The sequence below is a fragment of the Salmo salar genome, chromosome ssa02 (assembly GCF_905237065.1).
Source record: "Salmo salar chromosome ssa02, Ssal_v3.1, whole genome shotgun sequence".
In the NCBI taxonomy this organism is placed as follows: domain Eukaryota; kingdom Metazoa; phylum Chordata; class Actinopteri; order Salmoniformes; family Salmonidae; genus Salmo; species Salmo salar.
This window is the reverse complement of record NC_059443.1, coordinates 38,154,329-38,175,463: the sequence shown is the minus strand read 5'-3', so window position 1 is coordinate 38,175,463 and position 21,135 is coordinate 38,154,329. Positions and strand designations below refer to the sequence as shown.

The 21,135-nt window shown below is 43.4% G+C and overlaps 1 protein-coding gene across 2 annotated transcripts; it reads right to left on the bottom strand.

The window, feature by feature from the left end:
* Positions 1-610: 610 nt before the first annotated feature.
* On the bottom strand, positions 611-16,443 carry LOC106582499 (lipolysis-stimulated lipoprotein receptor). 2 transcript variants are annotated; one of them, XM_045703736.1, is made up of 10 exons: positions 16,421-16,443; positions 9,369-9,698; positions 9,067-9,186; positions 7,169-7,315; positions 4,898-5,101; positions 4,637-4,696; positions 4,180-4,308; positions 3,437-3,773; positions 2,830-3,304; positions 611-1,589 (listed from the first exon to the last, which is right to left on the bottom strand). In XM_045703736.1, the coding sequence occupies exons 2-10, from the start codon at positions 9,688-9,690 to the stop codon at positions 1,554-1,556; spliced, it is 1,830 nt and encodes a 609-aa protein (XP_045559692.1). In that variant the 5' UTR covers positions 9,691-9,698; positions 16,421-16,443; the 3' UTR covers positions 611-1,553. The 2 variants fall into 2 exon arrangements, with proteins under 2 accessions (XP_045559692.1, XP_014021146.1); XM_014165671.2 differs by lacking the exon at positions 16,421-16,443 and adding an exon at positions 10,820-11,094.
* Between the last annotated feature and the right edge of the window lie 4,692 nt (positions 16,444-21,135).

Sequence of the window (21,135 nt, the reverse complement as noted above, 5' to 3'; positions counted from 1 at the left end):
GATCTATCCAAAAGCAGGGTGACACAGCAAAATCTGGTGTGCTGGCAGAGCTGATGTACCAAGCAGGTGGCAGCTGGGCTCTTACCTTGTACAGTACCAATCCTCATGACTTGCCATAGCAAAATTTGGCAACAATTAAATTCCTGAACACATTTCAATAACAGGTATAAACAGAAGCCACCATTCAGTCAGACCCAGTGTTACACCACATCCATGTCTACATATTGGCAGACATTGAACATGGAGATTGAACAAGCAGCGGGAAAGGCCTTTAGAGTAAAATCTATGGAAATAGGAAAGAAAGTATGGTTATGATGTTCATGTGGTCAAATAGTAGATACCCATGAAGACAAAAACAAATACTGAAATACTAATGTGCCTTCTGTATGTCATACAGCATTCCCTGCATGATACTCCCTCAGTGAACAGCTCTTCTTCATGCCAAAGAAACAAGACAGTGACATCCGGTGGTACCTCCTAGAACAGCATGTCAGAGCCTATTAGAATTTTCACTTGGTTTCCAATTGACATCAATGCATACCTAAGTGAATATTTGACTTCAGTAGAAATTTGCCCCATAGACTGTATTTTTATATAGAAAAACCCAGAGCATTTTGAAAAAGCTTTATTGTAAAATTACGTTTGTTGTAAATCAGTCAACACAGTACGGACAGTGGGTATGACAAGTAGACTGTACAACAATGCAGTAAGTACATTTTCATAGCAATAAAAATAATAAAAAAATATGAACAAATATTATCTGCCTATGGCTGACATTATTCATGAGAAATACGTGCTGGACAGACAGTTAAAACTAATCGTAAAAATAAAATGGCTATTATTTGATTTTAGTCATTTAGTAGAGGCTCTTATCCAGAGCAATTAGGGTTAAGTGCCTTGCTCAAGGGCACACTGGCAGATCTTTTACTTAGTTGGCTTGGCGATTCGAACCAGTGACCTTTCGGTTAGTGGCCCAACGCTCTTAACCGCTAGGCTACCTCCCGCCCTAATAAAATCTAACCCATTTCAAATGTACAGCATGATCTAATTTTCATTTAAAAAATCCATGACTTCTCACAGTAAATAATTAAAAGTTCAAATTAATACTTGCTTTACAATCTTAAAGCTCCGGGTTACTCACATTGACTGTAAGATGACTGTAAGGTGAAAATGAATGGTTAAAAAGAGTGAATGAAAACCATTTTTGGTTTACTTTGGCTACTGCCATTCCAGTGTAGGCTACTTTAATTAAGCCTTGGTATGTTCAACCACACACTACACTTAGTACTTCAGTTAGAGCTATTCTGTACATTAAAAATAATTGAGAGGACATAAGGCTGACAATGTTTTCAGTAAATATAAAGCACACAATTACTAGATTACCCCCAATAAGGTCATTTGTACATAAATATCCAGCATCAAATTTTGATATCTGAGTTTAGGTATTGAATATAAAATCACTGTAGCAAGTTTGCAACATTAGTACTATTGACATAGACGACTAGTCATTGTGTTAAGGAACAGATCAGTTATGCTGGGGGATATTGAACGTCTCACACCACCAGACTCTCCCGACTCACGGCTCCATTCTGTCAGAAAAGAAAGAGAGTTGAAACAAACAGAATGATGAGTTGGCCTAGTACTGTACTATAAGCATTACTATCAGTCTAGAAACAACAAGTATACATATGAGAGAAACCTGCTAAAACATACCACCACAATTCTGGCAAAACTAGGATCTGGATATATATATTTTTCTGCTAAATATGATTATACCATTTTTTGTAACTAGCATTAAAGGGATACTTCGGGATTTTGGCAATGAAGCCCTTTATCTACGAGGAACTCGTTGTAGCCTCTACGAATCCGAGTGTGGAAGACTCTTCTCTCGTCTCTAACATATAGGCTCCCTTTTTGTGAACAGTCCCTTCACAAGTCAGAATGCTGAATAAACTTCATTTGAACGTACTTTACCTTAATCTGACACAAAATATCTAGAGTATTGTTATTAACCCGACTTTCAACATGCTGGTCTGTATATCGGTTTGTAGTTTCAATAAAGATGCAATTCGCACGCTACTTGCACAATATGTCAACAATGGCCGATCTTAACCGAAGCTGGGAAATTTCAGAAGCACTTCCAGCTGATTGTGAGGGAATGCACTCTGATCGACAACGTTCGGTTATATTCGGCTGTTCTTTACATATTGTGCATCACGTGAAATGCATCAAGAGATGGAAAAATACATGCAACTTAAAACTACCAGTGCCGCAAAAAGTTGGGTAAACAACACTTCACTGTGGACATTTGATCTCCACTACCTTCCGGCAAAAGGACCAATAGCACGGACATCCATTTTAGTCAACATTCTGGCTTGTAGAGATTGCGTCTTTTTTACAGCATCTTCCTTGACTGATTGTTACCATGGTTATTCCATGGATAGTCTGATGTTTAGGTAAAACTTGTGGATACCCTTTTTATGTCTCGGCATCCTGTATGAACGAAGTTAGGTGGTATTTTCACGAGCAAATGCTAACTAGCATTAGCGCAATGACTGGAATGCTATGGGGAACAGCATGCTAGCTTTTGCTTCAAGCAAGACGCAGACATAAAAAGGACATCCACTAGTTCATCGGACTCTGGGGAAGTAGATAAAGGGCTTCATTGCCAAAATCCTGAAGTATCCCTTTAACTATGTTGATGAAAGTAGTTCTATGAATGAAACAATCAATGAGGCATTTTGGCAATGCAGTAAATAACGTTGTGGCCTTGAGTGGCACCCTGAATGCTCAATGGCCATATGCAGAACCCTGTGATGACTGACTGACCTTGCGTAGGTTGCTTTTTTTGGAGGACGTCAAGCTCTCGTCATCGCTAATGTAGGGAGGTGGGAGAGGGGCTGGGTAGTTGTCGTCGTAGCGACGGTCGGGGTAGTTGGAAGGCGGGGACATGGGAAGTGGAGGGGGTCCGCGGGGGGTCCTGCCTCGGTCCGAGCGTTCGCTGTCGCTGTCCAGGCGCTCGCGGCTCCTTGCCCTCTGCTGCTCGCCTAGACGCTTCTTCTCCATGGCTTCCCGCTGAAAGCTATCATCGTAGGCGTCCCGCCCACCACCACGGCCGCCACCGCGCTCCCGATCACGTTCGATGGCCATCAGGTCGTCACGGCTACGGCTGCGTCTCCCTTGGAGACCGCTGACCGGGCTGCCTCCGCGGCGTCGGTTGTCAGGGGAGGGTTCGCGCCGTCTGCGGTCGTCAAAGTCACGGCCGCGGTCGTAGCCGCCGCGGCTGCTAAAGTCATCATCCGAGCTGAGGGGAGAAAAAAAAACAGTGGGTAAACAACTGGGTAGAGTCATTATCTTCCCTGAGTTGACCTCGGAGAAGTAAGGCTCATGCACTAGAAGGAGAAAGAGTGAGAGAGGCACCAAATAAGAACCTCACCCTCTCCTGTCTCTGGCTCCTCCACCGTCGCGGCGGTGGGGAGGGTAGTCGTCGCGGGGATCCCGGGGGTCTCTGGGGTAGCGGTCTCGGCGGGCGATGTCATCCAGGTTGTCCATGGAGCGGGCACGTCCATGGGCCCCCATGTGGGGGGAGGGCCCACCTCCTCGCCGTGGGTAGTCGTCACGCCCCCGCTGGCCGTGCGTGGACACGCTGCTGATGGTGCTCATGGCCTCGTCCTGGTCGTACACGGTGGCGAGGGGCGGGGCCTGGGAGCGGCCGCCGCCACGGCCATGTGGGTCATCGTGTAGAGAGCTCACCTCGCTCATCCCCCCATCCACTGAGTGAGAGAGAGAAAGATGGGAGGAGAAGGAAAAAGGAAGAGGATGGGGAAACGCACAAGAAGGACAGTGAGAGAGATATCAAGTGCAAGTCAGAGTTAAAAAAGCCCTATCACATTAACATTACAACACATTAAAGTTGATGAAGCCAGTTGAAGGCTCCGTGTGAAATGAACAAACACTTCCCCCTTTCACTTGAGCAACACCCACAAAACACAACATTGAACTGATGGATGAGCCTAGGGCCCATACTCAAAAAGCACCTCAGAGGTCCAGCCTGGCTATTAGATAAAACTGATCCTAGAACAGCACTCCTACTCTGAGGCTCTTTGTGATTACAAGCCCCGAACTCTGCAGTACAGTACAGTTGACATGGCTGTGTTTATGTGTAGGTGTAAGACTCACGGCGGTTGTACTTCCCAGCGGCGTCACCAGACCGGGTGGGGTCCAGGTTGGCTAGCTGTCTCTCCATGTAGCAGATGGCCCGCGTTGCATTCCCATCTGGGTCCACCTGGATACGGTAGCCGCTCCGAGCTGAGGAGGAAGTAAATCATGAGAGATTGTGACAAGCAGGGTTGGTCTCAATTACATTTCAAGTAAACCAAAAAAAATGGTTTGCTTCGTAAACTAAAATTCCTTTGAAAAGCAATGTGGAAAATTTGAATGGGAATTTCAGTTTAATTTGTGAATTGACTGAATGGAAATGGTAATGAGCCCAACCCTGGTGACAAGATGAAATATGCTGACATTTTTCAGCCCCCGAGATGATTCGGGAGCTGAGCTATAGCTCTGGTTAGACTTAAGTATTATCACAAATAATCAAACAGACTGAGAATTTGTAGTAAGCATTTTAACCACTCACTTTGGTCTCCTGCGCCACTGTCCTGGTCATGCAGCAAAGGCACCTGGGAGCCATGTCCAACTACAAACAGAAAACAAAAACAGAGATTTATTAAAAGGTTCCTCACACCAGCGTTGAAAACCACATTGCTGCGAAAATGTGCAGTACTGACATCGAGACGAGCATTAGTCCACTCAAAACGGAGAAAAAAAAGTCACGCATCAAGTCCTTGCTTTTATCAAGCTAATTGTCATGTTAAAACTGGAGAGGGGCTGTAGTTACCTGAGCTGGCTCCGTCGTAGTCCCGTCCGTAGCCGTTGGGGTGTAGTGGGGGGCCGCCCATCCCCTGGGGTAGGGGCAGCATGGGTATGCCGGGCTGTTGCATGACCCCTCCGTAGGGTGGCTGGGCGTACATGCTGGGAGCGTAGAGCGTGGGGGCGTAGTGGCTGGGGTTGCCTGACTTCACCGCCTTGCCTGCTTCGTACACTGAATTGAGAGGGGTCAGTTCACAGTGTTACGACACATTAACAATGTAGTTAGGTGGCATACTGTAAATACATATTCTGGAGGACTTACTTCATTTGCCAGTGTGTTGTGCATGAGCAAAACCTTATGTCTTTCTATGAATTGTATTTTATTTATTTTTATTTAATCTTTATTTAACCTGTTAGGGCTAGGGGGCAGTATTTACACGGCCGGATAAAAAACGTACCCGATTTAATCTGGTTATTACTAATGCCCAGAAACTAGAATATGCATATAGTTATTGGCTTTGGATAGAAAACACCCTAACGTTTCTAAAACTGTTTGAATGGTGTCTGTGAGTATAACAGAACTCATATGGCAGGCAAAAACCTGAGAAGATTCTGTACAGGAAGTGCCCTCTCTGACCATTCCTTGAGCTTCTTGGCTCTGTTTATTGAAAACTGAGGATCTTTGCTGTAACGTGACACTTCCTACGGCTCCCATAGGCTCTCAGAACCTGGGAAAAAGCTGAATGATGTAATTCCAGCCCCTGACTGAAAAACATTATCGCCTTTGGTAAGTGGTCGATCAGAGGACCATCAGACTGAGGCTCGTGCACGAGGGGATCCCATGCTTTTATTTTCTCTCTCTTTGAACGTAAACACGCTTTCCCGGTCAGAATATTATCGCTTTTTTACGAGAAAAATGGCATAAAAATTTATTTTAAACAGCGGTTGACATGCTTCGAAGTACGGTAATGGAATATTTAGAATTTTTTTGTCACGAAACGCGTCGTGCACGTCACCCTTCTTTACACTTCGGATAGTGTCTTGAACGCACGAACAAAACAGAGGATATTTGAACATAACTATGGATTATTTTGAACCAAACCAACATTTGTTATTGAAGTAGAAGTCCTGGGAGTGCATTCTGACGAAGAACAGCAAAGGTAATAACATTTTTCTTACAGTAAATCTGACTTTGGTGAGGGCTAAACTTGGTGGGTGTCTAAATAGCTAGCCCTGTGATGCCGGGCTATCTACTCAGAATATTGCAAAATGTGCTTTCACCGAAAAGCTATTTTAAAATCGGACATAGCGAGTGCATAGAGGAGTTCTGTATCTATAATTCTTAAAATAATTGTTATGTTTTTTGTGAACGTTTATCGTGAGTAATTTAGTAAATTCACCGGAAGTTTGCGGGGGGTATGCTAGTTCTGAACGTCACATGCTAATGTAAAAAGCTGTTTTTTGATATAAATATGAACTTGATTGAACAAAACATGCATGTATTGTATAACATAATGTCCTAAGATTGTCATCTGATGAAGATCATCAAAGGTTAGTGCTGCATTTAGCTGTGGTTTGGGTTTATGTGACATTATATGCTGGCTTGAAAAATGGGTGTCTGATTATTTCTGGCTGGGTACTCTGCTGACATAATCTAACGTTTTGCTTTCGTTGTAAAGCCTTTTTGAAATCGGACAGTGTGGTTAGATTAACAAGAGTCTTGTCTTTAAAATGGTGTAAAATAGTCAAATGTTTGAGAAATTGAAGTTATAGCATTTCTAAGGTATTTGAATAACGCGCCACAGGATTCCACTGGCTGTTACGTAGGTGGGACGAAATCGTCCCACTGGCCCTAGAGAAGTTAACTAGGCAAGTCAGTTAAGAACAAATTGTTATTTACAATGGCAGCCTACCCCGGCCAAACCCTAACCCGGACGACACTGGGCCAATTGTGCGCCGCTCTATGGGACTCCCAATCACGGCTGGTTGTGATACTGACTGGAATCGAACCAGGGTCTGTAGTGACTCCTCTAGCACTGAGATGCAGTGCCTTAGACCACTACGCCACTCGGGCCCCAAGAAGATAAGAGTAGCAGCACATACTGTATAAATAATATGTACATGAGAATGGCAAATGAAAGGTAAACAGTGCCAGGGTCACAAACTTCCAAAGTGAAACTAAATGAGAAAAAGGAGTTTGGTTGAATGGAATGGGCATACTAATGTGAAGGTGGCATCGAAGCAGGATGCTCTGTGCCCAGTGGAAAAGGAACAAGTAGGGGTGGCGAGTGGTACTTACGTGCCCGAGGGCAGCAGCATTTCTCAGGGCAGCAGGGGCAGCGGATGTAGCAGCAGCAGGTGTGGGGGCAGCACTGGCACCAACAGATCGCTATGAGGAGCAACAGCAGCAGGAAGCCAAACACTACCAGTACTACCAACAACCAGTCTGTATACAGAGAAAGAGTAGAGGGGGAAGAGAGAAAAAGTAGAGGGGGGGGAGAGAGAGAGAGAGAGTGCGAGACAGAGAGATTATAATGCATAATTATGCATGTATAGGCAAGCTAATGTGTGTGCCATTCAGTCAAAATGAAACATCTCCTCTACGTTCTCTGGGTGACTATCAGCGTGGTTGAATATTAACATTTCTGTATTTACATAGCACTTGTTCATGCAGTTCTAGGTTTCCCTTGGCTCTGTTTAAACCAGAGAAGTGGAGGACTTCTATTGTTCAAAAAGCCAACTTGACAAAGCTAATTTCTTCAAAAATGTGGACAAGAAAGTGACAATTTACAAGTCATTCAAGAACACTGGAGAACAGAGCCCTAGTATAGAAAAATAAACATTTGTATTAGAACCTGTAGCTTGGCTAGTCCAATGGTCGGTCTAGTATGCAAGGCTACAGTATGTGTAGTGTGAAAAGTCACAAGGACAAGCAGTAAACAATGGCGCATCTACACGAGAGGTTCATTTCAGACATCAGAGAAACCAGATAAGACAGGTTTCGGTTTTACTTTTTTTCAAACAATGGGTTCAGTGAGTCATTCTGTCAGATGAGGGAGCTAGCTGCACGGGAAAGAAAAACAATACATGCTAATATACTGAAAGAGGATATATTCAACCACACATGTCCTATAAATGTCATAGGTTGCAGTCTGACTGAAGAGTTCATTTGTGGTTTGAGTCAACACAAAACAGACCAGAGCTATGTGCTGAGTGGCCTCATATTGCAATAATGTCACAGCCTTTAGGGTTATCATTATGTTCTGCTGAGAGTTTTGTGGTCTCGACCATGAAGTAGAGAAAAAAATTGTTACAGTTGAATAGAACTTTTTAATCAATGCAACCAACTCATTTTATATTTCAAGGGTTAATAATCCATTTTTTAAGTTGTTGTGAGGGGACTTCCCAAAAAAAAACTAACAACACTGACCACATGTTGTCTCATTCAAAGCTGTGAGGTATTTGCAAGAGGGTTCAGGCCAAATGTCATTCTGCTGAAACGGAACCTAAACAGTGACCTACTTTACTAAAATACGTGCTCTTAGGCTAGGGTTGAACTCTACTGATTATTAGGGGCAAACCATAACCAGGGGCAAACCATAACCAGTAAGTCAATCTCAGGCAGGAGATCAGTGGTATTTGACTTTCTCTCTGTGAAAGAAAGAATGCCACAATTATTTTAAAAAGCCCCAACTATCTCTCTAATAAATGACTACACCTTTGCCCTCTTGAGTCTCCCTCACAACAACTTGTCCTTCTTGGAAGTCCCTGCTAAGTGGTTCATGATTCATGAATCACTTCAAAATAGAAGTCATGGATCTTTCCGGAGAAACTTCACTGAGCCTTGAGGGGTGCAGTCTCATTAAACAGAATCCGGAGTCAAATAGCAAATTTGGAAATTGTGGAACTGCCAGAAAATTGGATTCGGCTTTTCAAGAGCTTTTACATTTGATTGCTACTGCTATCAGATTTTGTGTTGCTCCACATGGTGTACAGCTAACTCAACAAATAAACCCAAGAGAACTAAGGGGAAACTAGCACAGAGAAAACAAGTGATCGTTCCTCATAGGACAGCAGTTCTGTGAAGAGCAGTGGTATAGGACTTGGTGGAGATGGAGGGGTGGTGGTGGACAGGTGGAAGATGACAGCAGGTCAGGGGAGCTCTAAAAAGGGTCTGTGAGGATAGGAGCCACTCACCCAGCACTATGAGCTCAGTGTAGTCCTCGCTGTTCCCTGTCAGGTCCTGAGAAGACACCACAGAGCACACGTACACGCCGCTGTCTCCCCACGCCGTCTGGGCAAGGTTCAGGTCTGCGTCTAAAGAGAGGTTGGGTTTGAGGAGGGGACACTGGCAACAGACAAGACTCACTCTGATATAGGAGCCTTGTAATGGAAGTAACACGCAGACAGAGAGAGACAGGCACACATACACGCACACACCGGTGCGCTTCCCCCCCCACACACACATCACATTTGAAATCACTAAAAGCCAAACTCACTGTTCAAGATGCTGACTTTCCGCCCCTGGTACGCCTCACCCAGAGTGACAGCACTGCCCTGCTTGGAGGCCACGATGCGCACTGTCCGCATGTTGTCGGCACACTCAATGTTGGCGTTGTAGTTAGGGTTGTTCTGGGACAGGATGTTGTCAGCGCTGCTGGGGTTCAGGGCTGCCTGGATGGGGTCCCTGCAGTAGGACTTGTACCTCCAAGTGATGACAGGCGGCTGCGTGGAAGACGTCTGGAAGTTGCAGGTGAGCGTGACCGGCTGGAACAGGATGACCACGTACCTCTTGACAGGACACTGGACAGAGATGGCCATGGTGGAGCCTGGAGAGAGAATAGGAGTGTTTAAAGAGCATAGTTTGTCTCAATGCATGCAGGTAGAGATAGATATCGTCACCACCCATAACAGTGTGCAAGAAAGTGTTTGTTGTTAACTGAAGGCAGCTTACTTTTCTCGTGAGTACATTATTTGCTACATTTTCTAATTTGTAATTCAGCAGCTCTGTGAGAGTGAAGGTACTCTGGGTGTGGCAGGAAGCTGACCATTCTGTAAGTGACAGTCACAAAGATATGTCATAACTAAAGACTGGTATCATAGAGAATAGATGCAATGAGTCAAGAAGACCTTAAGCTGGGCATGTTCCATCAACAAAACTCTACATTTGAGTAATAGCCTAGCCCTAGATGCTGACCCCATGGTTAAGACTCAGTGCGATGATGTAATAGTTCAGCTTTGACTGAATTATACATTTCATAGGGGGTATCAAATGTATAAGGCAGAGATAGGCATTTGGCATGAACATATTAGATGTTGTTACTTGGCTCCATCAGAAATTTCAATTTGCTAAGATTGCTTCACCGCTCTTCAATTGTCAAAAAGGTAGCATCAGTGTGGAATTCCTGCTAGATAGACTAATCTGTTTAACTACAGTTTGATATCATATTTGGAGTAGGGAGGTAGTCTGACTAGTATCATTGATGTGATATTATCAAAATCACACCCCTTCACCTTATTCCAGGCCATGTGTGTGCACAAATAAATGTCAGGAGTCAAAAATATTATGATATAATGAATGCTTGATCTGAAAGTAAAAAAGAAAAGAAAAGGCTTTGACTATGATTCAGGCATTAAAATGAAAGTGTCTAGTAAACCTTAGTTTATTGTATTCGGACATGTAAATATAGATTGTTGTCCACCACTGGAGAACTGGAAATCTGTGATTTAACTAATGATCCAGATGTTACCTCTAACGATAAAAAAAATACAATTGATCACAAGTCTACTTTTCCCTACGAATTCGACATCAAAATAAGTTAACATTAGATAATATAAACTGTTTAAAAGAGGAGGTTTATTAATAAATACACAAACCAGTAACTAACTTATTGATTAAATTGTGCCCTGACCCTCCCTTCTTGAAAAACATTGCATTTCCTCTCCCTACCTGTTGCCATAAGAACGGTCACGACGAAAATCAGGAACATCTTTCGATCCGAAGTGAGTATATTTTAAAGAAGTCTCAATTTAAAAACCTCAATGTAAAAACCATGTATAGTAATGAATTCAAGGCCTGCAGAAATGCCATTAGAAACCTTGTAGAACCCCAACCATGTATTGTTTTTTTCTTAACTAGATAGGCCTTCTTCCGACATTTTGTCTCACGGCGTAGGTATGCGAGTAGGAGGCGGACCAGACAGGTGAGATTGTCAAACTTCTGGCACTATAGGGGGACGTTTGATGCGAATCCTAGGGGTGGCCATTGGAAACTAATATTAGTTTCCAATGGCCAGCCCTAGGATTTGAATGTGAAATATGTTGGAAAAAAACATTAATACATAAAAAATAAAAATAAATACATAGTTTTAGTTTATCGCCCTCTGCATTGATAATCTACATTTGAACGTGACCTGGGATACACCCATTCCACCTCAAACTACCGGGAGCGATAGTTGGTATGGCCTAGCTCGAAACTAGTTTTTTTGTTTTTGCCTCTATGCTAAGCGGCAGTAATGTGGTGATCTCAAGCTCATGGCCTAGAAAAACAATGTTTTATGAGGATGGTTTGTTTATAAGCAATGTACCCCATGCGTGAAATGCCAGTATTGCCCGGGCTTTCAATTGTGGGTTTCAATTTCTATTTGAGTTTGATTTGTGGACTTCAACTGTTGCATGTTCTTTGAAGAAAATTAGTTTTGCATACAGTTTTCACTCTGTATATCGTATCCTACACGTTTCACATTGTTTTGATACCGAGGTAAAGACAGTTTCAGGTTGGATAATCGCGCTTTCAAACCACTTTAGCCACACTCCAAATAAGTGTCATGATGTTAGAAAAATTGCACACAACATTGCCGAGGTCTTATTTTCACGATTTGGACATTAATTTGCTTTGCAAAGCTAATAAACGTGGAAATGTGAGCACCATTTTGTATTCCTAGTTGAATTGTTGGTCATGTGACCACCTGACCTCAAACAAGCTTCAGAACGTACACTCAGTGGGCCTACACATTGCACACCCTTTAGTTTGTCTATTTTCATCTCGCACGATTTTACATTTTTCGAACTTTTATAATTTCAATAGCTCCTTGGTCATGTGACCAACTGGACTCAAACAAGGTGCAGAATGTCCACTGACTACCCTTCTATATTGCACACCCTTTAGTTTGTCCATTTTCATCTCACACAACTTTACATGAATTTCTCAAACATTCACATTTCAATAGCTCCTTGGTCATGTGACCTACTGAATCCAAACACGATTCAGAATGTACAGTCCTGGCCAAAAGTTTTGAGAATGACACAAATATTAATTTTCAAAGTTTGCTGCTTTAAGTGTTTAGATATTTTTGTCAGATGTTAATATGGAATACTGAAGTATAATTACAAGCATTTCATAAGTGTCAAAGACTTTTATTGACATGAAGTTGATGCAAAGAGTCAATATTTGCAGTGTTGACCCTTCTTTTTCAAGGCCTCTGCAATCCGCCCTGGCATGCTGTCAATTAAATTCTGGGCCACATCCTGACTGATGGCAGCCCATTCTTGCATAATCAATGCTTGAAGTTTGTCAGAATTTGTGGGGTTTTGTTTGTCCACCCGCCTCTTGAGGATTGACCACAAGTTCTCAATGGGATTAAGGTCTGGGGAGTTTCCTGGCCATGGACCCAAAATATCGATGTTTTGTTCCCCGAGCCACTTAGTTATCACTTTTGCCTTATGGCAAGGTGCTCCATCATGCTGGAAAAGGCATTCTTTGTCACCAAACTGTTCCTGGACGGTTGGGAAAAGTTGCTCTCGGAGGATGTGTTGGTACCATTCTTTATTCATGGCTGAGTTCTTAGGCTAAATTGTGAGTGAGCCCACTACCTTGGCTGAGAAGCAACCCCACACATGAATGGTCTCAGGATGCTTTACTGTTGGCATGACACGGGACTGATGGTAGCGCTCACCTTGTCTTCTCCGGAGAAGCTTTTTTCCGGATGCCCCAAACAATTGGAAAGGGGATTCATCAGAGAAAATGACTTTACCCCAGTCCTCAGCAGTCCAATCCCTGTACCTTTTGCAGAATATCAGTCTGTCCCTGATGTTTTTCCTGGAGAGAAGGGGCTTCTTTGCTGCCCTTATTGACACCAGGCCATCCTCCAAAAGTCTTCACCTCATTGTGTGTGCAGACGCACTCACACATGCCTGCCGCCATTCCTGAGCAAGCTCTGTACTGGTGGTGCCCCGATCCCGTAGCTGAATCAACTTTAGGAGACAGTCCTGGCGCTTGCTGGACTTTCTTGGGCGCCCTGAAGCCTTCTTCACAACAACTGAACCGCTCTCCTTGAAGCTCTTGATGATCCGATAAATGGTTGATTTAGGTGCAATCTTACTGGCAGCAATATCCTTGCCTGTGAAGCCCTTTTTGTGCAAAGCAATGATGACGGAACGTGTTTCCTTGCAGGTAACCATGATTGCCAGAGGAAGAACAATGATTCCAAGCACCACCCTCCTTTTGAAGCTTCCAGTCTGTTATTCGAACTCAATCAGCATGACAGAGTGATCTCCAGCCTTGTCCTCGTCAACACTCACACCTGTGTTAATGAGAGAATCACTGACATGATGTCAGCTGGTCCTTTTGTGGCAGGGCTGAAATGCAGTGGAAATGTTTTTTGGGGCATTCAGTTCATTTGCATGGCAAAGAGGGACTTTGCAATTAATTGCAATTCATCTGATCACTCTTCATAACATTCTGGAGTATATGCAAATTCCCATCATACAAACTGAGGCAGCAGACTTCGTGAAAATGAATATTCGTGTCATTCTCAACTTTGGCCACGACTGTACACTCAGTGGGCCTGCACATGCTTTAGTTTGTCCATTTTCATCTCACGCAATTTTAAATGAATTTTCAATGACACTAATTTTAATAGCTCCTTGGTCATGTGACCTACTGACCTCAAACAAGGTTCAGAATGTCCACTGACTACCCTTTTTATATTGCACACCCTTTAGTTTGTCCATTTTCATCTCACACGACAGTCACTCACACACCTATTCACTTGGGCCTTCTCCCTGGGGCCTTCCTGACCTCCCGGCAGGCCCCCGTTGACCTGGTGACCTCTAACTCCTGGCCTTTAGGCCTACACTCCCTGCCCGCCCACCTGCCTGCCCTCTCCCTGGACCTGAGTGTATAGCTTACTCCCTGGAACTACAGACCTTCAGGCCTCCACACCTACTCTCCCTACCCGGTCAACACCCCTCTCCCTTGGCCTTAGAGTATAGCTTACTCCCTGGAATTACTAAGACGTCTATAGTCCCGCTGTCAGGAACCATGTGCACCTGGTAACCTGAAACAGGCTCTGTGCACCTGATGACCCACCGCTTTTATCCGCTCAGAGACTAAGTCCCCAAATCAACCTCCACAGGCTGAGTACTGCCCCCAGCCCCTGAATCTGGCCGCCCCTGCTCGGACTCTGAGTGCCCCCCACCTTTGGGGAGACCTCCTCGTGCACCTGGTGACCATTTGACCCCAACCTCGTCACGGACGGCTCTACTCACCTGCCAAAAGAGGCAGGCTATCCCGGGCCAAACGAAGATCCGCGGCGCTATGGTATCGTTACGTTTAAGGGGATTCTGACTTAGAGGCATTCAGTCATAATCCTACAGATGGTACGCTTCGCACCATTGGCTTCTCAGCCAAGCAAATACACCAAATGTAATTAGTCACGCCCTGTGGTATCATCAGAGGCTTTTCTGTCTTACAAACTGGACATCAGTTGCCGCTACTAACCTTCAGCAGACTTTTACTGTGTTTTTACACCCAATCGACATCAAGTGCCAGCGCAATACTTAGGCTTGAGAACCAAATACCCATTGCAGTATCTAGCGGCACTACCCACATCAGATGTAGGCCTCCCTCCCCAGACAAGCTGGAGATACCTCTCCCCACTTCGTAGGGCATGAGCCAGATCCATCCCTATCATTGCGGGGCCAATGGGTTTAGTCTCCGCCTCAAGTCTAGTGAGCGTAGAGGAGACCTCCCCCCTACAATGTGTGGGGCCGGCGAGCGCCGTAGCTGAGGAGATCCACGAGAAGGGCGCGTCCAGAGTTGCCACCGCCAACTGCTGGACCCAACCCCCCAAAGGTCCGCCTTCGGCCCTCCGATGAAACCCCGCACGCAGCCCATTGCGAGACCACGCACGAGAGACCGCAAGATGTGCCGCACAACGAACTTCCAATAGTGACAAGAGGAGGGCGACAGAGCAACTGCTCCCGCAGCTCGAGCCCAGCCCGACCGACCCAGCCCTTAGAGCCAATCCGTATCGAGGATCATTTTTGCCAACTTTCCTTACCTACATTGTTATAACATGCCAGAGGCTGTTCACCTTGGAGACCTGCTGCGAATATGGGTACGGCCCAGTGTGAGATTTACACCCTCTCCCCCGGATTTTCAAGGGCCAAGGAGAGCTTCCCGGACGCAGCCGAAACTGCAAGGCTTTCCAGGGCTTGGACCCCTCTTGGGGCGAACCAATTCCAGGGCGCCCTGCCCTTCACAAAGAAAAAAGAGTAACGCGACCGATCCCAGCTTCTCCGGGATCGGTCCAGTTACTGCATTGGATGCCTCGCGGCACCCGTCTCTACCAGTCCGTGTACATTCTGAAAGTAGTTTGAGGTCAGTAGGTCACATTACCAAGGAGCTATTGATATTATGAAGTTTGAAAAATGTATGTAAAATCGTGTGAGATGAAAATGGACAAACTAAAAGGGTGTGTAATGTGTAGGCCTACTGAGTGTACATTCTGAACCTTGTTTGAAGTCACTAGGTCACATGACTAAGGAGCTATTTTAAATAATTTCAAATAGTGCAAGATGTAAATGGACAAAAAAAGTGTGTGCAATGTGTGTCTTTGCCATTGGGTTAGCTACAACCAGTTTTGAAAGTTTTAGGAGTAACGGTTATAGAGCTATTGAAATTTGATAAATTAAATTTGTCTCTATGTTGACGTTCCCCAACTGCTGTTGGTGGACGTAAGGAAAACTACAGCCGAATATCCAACTCTGAATCTGGCTTTACCTCGGTTGTTTTGATTGGGATTCCTCAATCCCCTTCATACAGATGCTTACCCATAAAGTACCTTTTTATTTTAGCTGGTTCAGGTTTTTCACATCACTATCATATATAAAAGATAAGCGATCCCTTTCAATGCAATGAACATAATAATGTAATCCAGATGCATAACATAGGAGACAATTATTCTGGTTTCAAACTATGAAGTTTTCTCAGTAGGCCTGGCTACATAGATGGTGACAAAATATTGGCACCCCAATAATTTGTTTTACTTTTGTCAGATTTGATTCAATAGTAAATCAATTCACAACCTTAATATAGGATACATATTTGGGGTTAGAAAGCACCTCACCAAATGAATGTCAGTATACATGTATGTCTCAGGGTGTAAAGCAACAGGTTATTTTGGATCTGGGTTGAGCATGCAGTGTGAAGCAGAGACCGAACACAAAGGACAGCTTTGATAGATTTTTTGTGGAAGACGGAATTCACCTGGGTGGAAGACGGAATTCACCTGGGTGAAAATGGCTCCCGGCTGTTGTCATCAAACATTGGGAAGGTTGTTGGTCAACTAAATAGGAGGACAATATTAGCATTACATGTAAGTCAGTTTTTACCATCTCCTCATTGGTCACTGTGAGAGTTCCACATGTTGTATCTGAAAGTGGTGACATGCCAAATGGTGCTAACTGGAGAAATGTCATTGCTATTCCTGCTTTGTTTTCTGATCCTAATTGGATTATACCTATCTTTGAGTATCCTGTTGTTATGAAATCTCAAAGTATTGAAACTCCGTATGATTTTAAATGCAGAAAAGGTTTGACATTTTTCCATGTTAATATTTGTAGTTTATTACCTAAAATTGATAATGTCAAGATCTGGGCCTCACAGGCAGACCCTGATATTTGTATTGTATCTGAGACCTGGTTAACTGATAAAACCCTGGACTCTGAGATTGCTATGGATGGTTACAATGTGTTTAGGGCTGATAGGAAAGGCAAAGGTGGTGGTGTTGCTATTTCCACAAATAATCTTTCTGTGTCTCTGTTAAAGGCTACTTCCAGTCCTAAACTACTTGAATTGTTGGCTTTAAGTCTTCAGTTGTGTTCAAACACAAGAATAACAGTTATAGGAATCTATCGTCCACCTTCTGCCAAGAAGTGTGTACTAAACGAACTCACTGATTTAATTGCCATTTTCATTACCCCAGAGGTGTTGATACCTGGAGATTTTAATCTTGCATGGGAAACGCAGGATGCTGATTGTCTAAATGATTTTTGTACTAATCTAAATTTGACCCAGCAGATTACAATGCCCACACGTCCAAACTTAAATGACCCTACGAAATCGACGTTGATTGACCTCATATTTACTAATACTCCAGAGAAATATGCAGGGAGTGGGGTATTTGCTTTGGATATTAGTGACCACTGTCCCATTGCATGTGTCAGGGATATACGGATGATTCGATCCAAACCTCGTTTTATCAACAAGATACATTTCTATGAACAGGCCTCTTTTTGTTATTTTGGTGACTTTGATTGTATTGCATCTATACCTGACCCAGAGTTGGCTCTGAACCCCTTCTCAAATGTTTTCAATTGTATTGTAGATAAACATGCTCTGCCCTTGGTTCAGTCCAGAGCTATCCGAAGTCATATAAAACAGAGATGCTGCCTGGGCCAAAGCTAGATTCACAGACTCGGGGCCCAGACTGGCAGTCTTTTAGGCGGTTGAGAAATCTGTGTGTAAAACTAGTTTAAAAAAGAAGCAAAATCTGATTATTATGTTAATACACTATCTGAATGTACAGTGAACCCAGCTACATTTTGGTAAGCTGCTAATTCACTGAAGGGTTGTATCTCCTCTTATCTCCCCCAATAAATGAATTTAGATTTGGGCTCTATTACTGACAAAATTGATATCATTAATGCATTTAATCACAATTTTATCTCTGCAGGCTTTATATTTGAATGTATTTCAAAGTCAGCTCTTGAAAATAGTAGTTTGGATGTAGATGGTGAAAATCTATTGCATGATACTGAAAATGCTGATAAAGAAGTCCTGGATGCTTTGTTAACATTACACCAAAGAAAATCCACAGGGGCTGATCATTTGGATCCTGGTCTGCTTAAGTGTGCAGCACTTTTTTAGCCTGGGCATAGTACTACCACAGCAACCACGCTAGTTGTTAATGATCTTGTCAATGCCTTGGATGCTAAAAAGAGCTGTGCTGCCTTGTTTATTGATCTGTCAAAGGCGTTCGACACTGTTGATCATTCTGTTTTGCTGAAGAAATTATCAAGAGTAGGCCTGGGATATAGAGCCTGTTTATGGTTTTAGAATTATCTTAGCGACAAAACTCAGGCCATCTTGATAGATGTGGTTAAATCAGAATTTCTTGATTCAAAAACGTGTTCCTAAGGGTTCGATTTTGGGTCCGTTATTGTTCACTTTGTATATTAATGAATAGGAAACACTGTTAATTATTTTAGCATTCATCTCTATGCAGATCACACAGTTTTGTATTCCTGTGCCACCTCAGTGCAGCAGGCCATTCGTGAACTTCAACATGACTTTGATTCAATTCAGAAATCACTTACAGATCTTAAATTAGTGTTAAATACAAGTAAAACCAAGCTCATGCAGTTCTCTAGGTCACGAAATGTTGACCCTGAGGACCTGCATATTTGCGCTATAAATGGAGCGAGCCCAAATTGAGCTTGTTTCTCAATATAAGTACATTTACATTTAAGTAATTTAGCAGACGCTCTTATCCAGAGCGACTTACAAATTGGTGCATTCACCTTATGATATCCAGTGGAACAACCACTTTACAATAGTGCATCTAAATCTTTTAGGGGGGGGGGGGGTTAGAAGGATTACTTTATCCTATCCCAGGTATTCCTTAAAGAGGTGGGGTTTCAGGTGTCTCCGGAAGGTGGTGATTGACTCTGCTGTCCTGGCGTCGTGAGGGAGCTTGTTCCACCATAGGGGTGCCAGAGCAGCGAACAGTTTTGACTGGGCTGAGCGGGAACTGTGCTTGCTCAGAGGTAGGGGGGCCAGCAGGCCAGAGGTGGATGAGCACAGTGCCCTCGTTTGGGTGTAGGGACTGATCAGAGCCTGAAGGTACGGAGGTGCCGTTCCCCTCACAGCTCCGTAGGCAAGCACCATGGTCTTGTAGTGGATGCGAGCTTCAACTGGAAGCCAGTGGAGAGAGCGGAGGAGCGGGGTGACGTGAGAGAACTTGGGAAGGTTGAACACCAGATGGGCTGCGGCGTTCTGGATGAGTTGTAGGGGTTTAATGGCACAGGCAGGGAGCCCAGCCAACAGCGAGTTGCAGTAATCCAGACGGGAGATGACAAGTGCCTGGATTAGGACCTGCACCGCTTCCTGTGTGAGGCAGGGTCGTACTCTGCGAATGTTGTAGAGCATGAACCTACAGGATCGGGTCACCGCCTTGATGTTAGTGGAGAACGACAGGGTGTTGTCCAGGGTCACGCCAAGGTTCTTAGCACTCTGGGAGGAGGACACAATGGAGTTGTCAACCGTGATGGCGAGATCATGGAACGGGCAGTCCTTCCCCGGGAGGAAAAGCAGCTCCGTCTTGCCGAGGTTCAGCTTGAGGTGGTGATCCGTCATCCACACTGATATGTCTGCCAGACATGCAGAGATGCGATTCGCCACCTGGTTATCAGAAGGGGGAAAGGAGAAGATTAATTGAGTGTCGTCTGCATAGCAATGATAGGAGAGTACCTGCGTGTCTGGATTGATGACAAGTTATCCTTCGTAACGCATATAAAAAATCTGACTAAGAAGCTAAGATCCAAGATTGTTTTTTTTATATCGAAATAAATCATTGTCACGAGAATTTTTATCCCAATGTTGTGAACTCAACTATCACTTAAGCTTGGAATAATTCCCAGGGGTTGTAAATCCTTGGTTAATGAATAATTAGACAAAGTCCCAGTCTGCAATAGGTCAGAAATCTATTCAGAGAACGTTCTGAAAATCATACTATGCACATAGCCTTTTATACCTCACATTTGGTCATACCATACCCCTTATAAATGCCCCACCTCTTCTCTAACACTGTCAATGCTATTTACAAGAATTTTCCAACAAATACATTGCTTCAATATGTTTCATAATCTACTGCAAGCCTAACGGTTTCTCCCCTCTCTGGGTGGGGAGACCTTCTTCCTGTTATCAGTTTCACAGTTGCCTGTCACAGGTTGTCTGTCGACAGTTACTCTTCTCCTTAAATGTCTCACTTACATTGCTAAATAGTAAAGTCTTAACTTGTCCTATGCACACACATTAGGGAATTAATCTTATAATAACTCAGTTATACATTTTCAGGGTGGAATCATTTAGTCAAAACCTTAAACCTATAAATTCCATTATCAATCATGCCTTAGTATTAAAAATAAGAGAAAGATTGTTCAAGCAACGCCTCTCCCTGTATTGGATTTTGGTGAAATGGTTTACATGCATGTGGCAACCTGTTTTAAAACCCTTCCGCAATACGTTTTATCACAGGGGACAATTTTAGGACTCATCATTGTAGTCTGTATAAAATGTGTGATGGACCTCTCTGTCTGTAAGAAGAGATCTGCATTCTCTTTTAGTTATTTACAAAGTAATCTTAAAGAAACTCCCTCCATATATAACTTCATTAATTAAGATAAGAATAATAAGTTACCAAACCCGTTCACAGGAATGGATAGCACTACAGATCCCTTCAGTCTCCACAGATTTAGGAAAATCGTGTTTAGTTTTTGCCCCTAATTTGTGGAACAATATGCAGAGTTCACTGCAGCTAGATGTGCTGGTGCCACTCAGGCAGTTTAAATTATTGATTGAGGACCTCTATGTAGTTGAATGTGATTGCTTTTATTAAATGTGTATTTTTGTTAATTGTGTGCTGAATTATATTGTTTTAATATTCTGTTTTTATTGTAATGTGTACAGGGCTCTCTTGTAAAATAGATTTTAATCTCAATGTGACTCCCTGTTAAAATAAAGGTTACATTTTTTTTTTTATGACACAAGCATGGTTTTATCCACAAAAACAGTTTGCAATGACAAGTTCCAGAATATTCTCTATTCTTTTGTGATTTATTTACTATTCTTCTTATCAATCAGTTTTTACTTTTAAAAACCATAGTTAAAATTGGAAAAACAAAACAAAGAAACAGGAAGCA

What these genes read in the sequence shown, in the direction of transcription:
- LOC106582499 (XM_014165671.2), bottom strand. Translation starts at nt 10,859, where the DNA reads ATGTTCCTGATTTTCGTCGTGACCGTTCTTATGGCAACAG. An exon ending in CACTGAGCTCATAGTGCTGG is followed by an intron (nt 7,316 to 9,066) that starts GTGAGTGGCTCC and finishes CTCTGTATACAG; the next exon opens with ACTGGTTGTTGGTAGTACTG. An exon ending in CTACGACGGAGCCAGCTCAG is followed by an intron (nt 4,697 to 4,897) that starts GTAACTACAGCC and finishes TTCTGTTTGTAG; the next exon opens with TTGGACATGGCTCCCAGGTG.